The sequence below is a fragment of the Myotis lucifugus genome, unplaced genomic scaffold (genome assembly GCF_000147115.1).
Source record: "Myotis lucifugus unplaced genomic scaffold, Myoluc2.0 scaffold_1169, whole genome shotgun sequence".
NCBI classification, from domain to species: domain Eukaryota; kingdom Metazoa; phylum Chordata; class Mammalia; order Chiroptera; family Vespertilionidae; genus Myotis; species Myotis lucifugus.
Genome location: NW_005872217.1, coordinates 94,424 through 100,062, shown reverse-complemented (window position 1 = coordinate 100,062; position 5,639 = coordinate 94,424). Strand labels below are relative to the sequence as shown.

Below are 5,639 nucleotides of genomic sequence, written 5' to 3'. Positions count from 1 at the left end.
CAAAACCCAGTGAGGCTCCTTGGGGTAAAACCCCAAGAAGGTGTGGGACCCGGGAAGACTGAGCCCACCAGGAATTTTCTCTCTCTCATTTAAAAAAATATATATTTTATTGATTTTTTACAGAGAGGAAGGGAGAGGGATAGAGAGTTAGAAACACCGATCAGCTGCCTCCTGCACACTCCCCACTGGGGATGTGCCCACAACCAAGGTACATGCCCTTGACCGGAATAGAACCTGGGACCCTTGAGTCCGCAGGCCGACGCTCTATCCACTGAGCCAAACCGGTTAGGGCTCTCACTCTCATTTTTACCCTTTTTCTTTCTTTTGCACATGTTTGTTGCAGGCTGGGCCTTGCACAGGTATACTTTGGGATCTTGTGTAGTTAACGTCGGAAATATGTTCAAATGCTAAGTTTAACGTGTCCAGCAGGGGGTGCTGTTGCCCACTGATTTCTTGCCTTTGGTGTGTTTGGCCTCTAAGACCAGTTATTAGAGGGACACTTGCAGCTTGTAGGATTTTTATTTAGTCTCGTCAGGGTCCCCCCAGCCAAAATCCCTCTATGGGACAAGGCAGTTAACGGTCCGTGAGTGAAGACGAGGAGTGTGAGGGGAACAAGTGGGGCAGAGGCTCTGACTGACGGCGAGGGATCCGGCGGCTGGAGGGAAAGGAGAGTGCATGGTAGGAACCTGCATGAACACACAGCCAATAGGAGTGCAAGAAGGAGTTGTGAACCTGAAGTCAAGTTACCAGCAGAGGGTTTTGGCAGCGTCAGGGGCTGAGGCAGAGGAGGTCAGGGGGTGTGGGCACGGTGGGTAGGGGAGAGGTTGCATAAAACCAATTCGAGTCCTTATGGTGAATGTTCACCTATGCCACAGTTTTTCTCCCTGCATTTGTATCCAAAAGAGCAAGAATTTTCAAGGCATCTCAGAGCGATGGGATTTTATGAAAATAACACTCTAGTCTAAACACTGCACCTGACAGAACCGGAACCTTTGATTTTCCTAATTTCCAACACACTCTATGAAAAAATATTCCTTTGGATCAACCAATAAACTTGTATGCATATATGCATAACACGTGGACACAGACCATGGGGTGCTGAGGGCCTGTGTGTGGGGGGGAGTGGGGGCTGAAAGAGGTTAATGGGGTGGGAAAGGAGGACCTATGTAATACTTTCAAAAATAAAGATTAAAAAAGGAAAAGAAACTATATTCCTTTGTATATTTAACAGAAAGTAGACTCAGGAAAAAAAAAGAGTTTTAGGCTAGAATACCTAATTGGGACTATGGAAAAATTTACATTTAAAAATATATCTTTGCCCTAACTGGTTTGGCTCAGTGGATAGAGCGTCTGCCTGCGGACTGAAGGATCCCAGGTTCGATTCCAGTCAGGGGCATGTACCTTGGTTGCGGGCACATCCCCAGTGGGGGGTGTGCAGGAGGCAGCTAAATTGATGTTTCTCTTTCATCAATGTTTCTAGCTCTCTATCCCTCTCCCGTTCTCTCTGTAAAAAATCAATAAAATATATTAAAAAATAAAAATAAAAATATATCTTTAAGAAATAAAGCACCCTAGCCGGTTTGGCTCAGTGGATAGAGCATCAGCCCGTGGACTGAAGGGTCCCAGGTTTGATTCCAGTCAAAGGCATATGTCCGGGTTGCGGGCTCAATCCCCAGTAGGGGGCGTGCAGGAGGCAGCCGATCAATGATTCTCTCTCATCATTGATGTTTCTAGCTCTCTCTCTCTCTCTCCCTTCCTCTCTGAAATCAATAAAAATATATTAAAAAAAGAAATAAAGCAATTCAACTGATTAAAACAGAACAAAACAAAACAAACAAAAAAACAAAGCCCAGTGTCGGCTTGAAAAGTTCTGAAGTGCACTGGCTGGGGGCACAGAGCTCCTTCAACGTCCCCCAAATCAGTGGTTCTCAACCTTCCTAATGCCGCGACCCTTTAATACAGTTCCTCATGTTGTGGTGACCCCCAATTTCATTGTTACAAAGTGAACATAATGAAAGCCTAGTGATTAATCACAAAAACAACATGTAATTATATATGTGTTTTCCAATGGTCTTAGGCGACCCCTGTGAAAGGGCCGTTCGACCCCCAAAGGGGTCGCGACCCACAGGTTGAGAACCGCTGCCCCAAATCCTTTGGCTGCGGCTGTTAAGCCTGTAGCTCTGCTGCCCCCTGCTGGCTCTGTTCTCAGGTTCAGTCTCACCGCTTACTGGGCTCTGAGGTTGTCAGGTCTGGGCCCCTCCCTCCTGGTGAGACGTGATGGGGAAACTTCCTTCCCTGTCAATCAGGGTCCTTATGTCAACACGTTGCGGCTTCTGGAGGCAACTTCCTTCCCGCTCCCTGATGTCACCTGCTCCATCTCCTCACAGACGAATCAGAGCTCGCGGTGAGAGAATACAGCAATCCCCCCTGGCAGGGTCTTCACCCAGTTGCCTAGAGATGTTTCTACCCTCCGTGCTAGGGACCAGGCAAGATCCTGCAGGAAGATGCGTGCGACCGCAAGCCAGGAGCCCTCCCCTACGCTGACATCTAGTCCGACTTTGATCCTCAGGCCAATGAGGCCCCCAACTCCAGTTTCCCACCCTCAGAATTGCCCGGGGGCATGTGTGTGACTTTGGTTCTTGCCCTGCCTTTTCTGGGTTCCCACCGTCTCCTAGATTTTGGACTGAAAATTAGCCCTCCCATGGTTTTAAGATTTACAATAATTTTTCCTCCTTGCATTTTTCGGTGGAGTGACATGTTTGATGCCCTGGACATGGCCCTCATCTCTTTCTTATTTATTTATTTATTTATTTATTTATCATCTATTTATTTAAATGTTCTATTTCATTCTTTTTAAAAAATATTTTATTGATTTTTTTACAGAGAGGAAGGGAGAGGGATAGAGAGTTAGAAACATCGATGAGAGAGAAACATTGATCAGCTGCCTCCTGCACATCCCCCTACTGGGGATGTGTCCGCAACCAAGGTACATGCTCTTGACTGGAATCGAACTCGAGACCCTTCAGTCTGCAGGTCGACACTCTATCTACTGAGTCAAACCGGTCAGGGCTCATTTTTCTTTTAAAATATATTTTTATGGAGTTCAGAGAGGAAGGGAGGGGGAGTGAGAAAGAGAGAAACATCAATGATGAGATGAGAGAGAATCATTGATTGGCTGCCTCCTGCACGCCCCCTACTGGGGATAGAGTCGGAAATCTGGGCATGTGCCCTTGACTGGAATCGAACCCCAGACCCTTTAGTCTGTAGGCCAACACTCTATCTACTGAGCCAAACCGGTTTCGGCAAAAGGCTGAGTTTTTAAAAAAATATATTTTTATTGATTTCAGAGAGGAAGGGAGAGGGAGAGAGATAGAAACATCAACGATGAGAATCACTGACTGGCTGGCTGCCTCCCGCATGCCCCCCACTGGGGATGGAGCCAGCAACCTGGCCATGTGCCCTGACCGGAAATCGAACCATGATCTCCTGGTTCATAGGTGGATGCTTAACCACTGAGCCACACCTGTCGGGCAAGGGCGAGTGTTTGACTCATCTTTTCCATCCTGAGAGCTTACCCTTTGCAGTAGCTACAGCCACCAAAGCAGGGCGGGGCACACAGCTGATTGTCCACGAAACATCGGTTGAATGACCGAATCCTCGGTTCCAGGCACTGCCCCCTGTGCTTCTGACCCGTACGAACTCCTCTAATCCTCATGCAACAATTCCAGGTTACAGACCAGCCAACGGAGGCCCAGAGAGGCCAAGGAACGTTGGTAACACGGGACAGGTGATGGGTGAGGCGGTGAGGATGCCGGAAGGCCCAGGGTCACTGGTGGGGCCCACAGTTCCTGTCCACCTGAGGTGTTTGCCCCTGAGAATGCACCTTCTCCAGAAGAGGAGACCTCAGCTCCTGGACCCTCAGCCTGGGCGCCCCAGGCTGCTCCCATGTTGTGAAAAAGTTTTGGCAGAGGCAAGCGCTGCCACCACCGGACCTTATGATCCTGCATAAGCTTGTCCCCAGCTCCCTAGCTCAGAGTTCTCATGTGTCACTGTGGGGGAGGGGACACAATACATTTCATCCCTCCCTGCAACCCCCCCACCAACCTGCCCCCAGCTTGTGGAGGCCAAGTTCCCCTTCCAGCCTGGCCCCAGTCTCTCCCCCAGGGCTTCCTGTTGGGGTGTCCTAGGCCCCACCCCAGAGCTGGGCACTTCCCTCCCTGACACAGGGACCTGGACCCACTCTGCCCTGCCAGAGGCAGACATGGTGCCCCTGCTGCTGCTGCCCCTGCTGTGGGGGGGTGAGTAGCTGAGGGAGGGGGGGCAGGGCAGGTGGGGGAGGGGCGGGGGCTGCATCTGAGCCTCTGTGTGCCCCTCCTCCAGGGTCCCTGCAGCAGCCACCACGCTATGAGATCGAAGTGCAGGAATCAGTGACGGTGCAGGAGGGTCTGTGTGTCCACGTGCCCTGCTCCTTCTCCTACCCGCGGCGTTCGTGGTCTTCCTATAGCAACCTCTACACCTACTGGTACCGGGACGGGGACAACATAAACCGTGCTGATCCTGTGGCCTCAAACAACCCAGATAAACCAGAGGATACAGAGACTAAAGGCCGCTTCCTCCTCGCGGACCCCATGACCAGCAACTGTTCCCTGCAAATCAGAGACGCCAGGAGGAGTGACTCAGGACGCTACTTCTTCCGAGTGGAGATAGGAAATTTTGTGAGATATAGTTACCAAGAGAAGATGCTGGATTTGCAGGTGACAGGTAAGGCAGGGGCCACGGAGAGGACCCAGGGACAGGGGACCCCGTCTTAGAGCAGGAACAGGACACTGGACACTCCCTGTCCAGGCCGTGGGCCCTGGGTGGTGGGAAGGGACACAGGGCCTGGGTGAGCTCAGCCCGAGGCAGGGCCTCTCTCAGGGTCCCGCTCTGAGTCCCCACCCCTGGAGCCCAGGCACCTGCCTTTCCCCCTGCAGCCCTGACAGAGAAACCCCACATCCGGATGAGGGAGCCTCTGGAGTCTGGGCGCCCCACACAGCTGGCCTGCAGCCTGCCAGGGGCCTGTGAAGGGGGACGACCTCTCACCTTCTCCTGGGTGGGAGCCGCTGTGGACTCGCTGGACCCCCAGAACCTCAGCTCCTCGGTGCTCACCTTCACTCCAAGGCCCCGGGACCATGGCACCAACCTCACCTGTCAGGTGAAACGGGAAGGATCCCAGTGGATCATGCAGAGAACCATCCGGCTCAATGTGTCCTGTGAGTGTTGGAGGGGGCCTGGGTCCATGGGAGCAGGGGAGTGACATGTGTGTGTGTGTGTGTGTGTGTGCAGGAGGCTGAGCTATCCTGAGAACACCCAGGCATGGATCTGCGTGTAGGTGGGGAAGGGCCAGAAGGACAGCTCTCCCACCTTCCCAGTTCCCACTGGTGCTCCTTGGTATTGGGGTGACTTCCATGTGAAGTGGGGCCCTGTCTTTCTATGCCAGATGCCCCACGTGGGGGCTGGAGGTGGAGGGGAGTTCACCTGCTGGGCTCCCAGCTCCTCTCCTTCTGCCTCTCTGTGCAGAGTGAGGTGCAGGACAGGTGTGGGGCCTGCGCATCGTGGTCAGGTGTTGGGCTGTGGGTGGACTGACACCTGGACAACAC

At 52.3% G+C, this 5,639-nt stretch overlaps 1 protein-coding gene across 1 annotated transcript in view; it reads left to right on the top strand.

Moving 5' to 3' along the window:
• Positions 1–4,261: 4,261 nt before the first annotated feature.
• The window catches only part of LOC102433554 (sialic acid-binding Ig-like lectin 14), a 17,378-nt gene continuing 16,000 nt past the window's right edge, over positions 4,262–5,639 (top strand). Inside the window, exons 1-3 of the mRNA XM_023748156.1 lie at positions 4,262–4,298; positions 4,381–4,761; positions 4,974–5,252. Of these exons, the coding sequence (XP_023603924.1) occupies positions 4,262–4,298; positions 4,381–4,761; positions 4,974–5,252 (697 nt within the window). The remainder of the gene's footprint in view (positions 4,299–4,380; positions 4,762–4,973; positions 5,253–5,639) is intronic.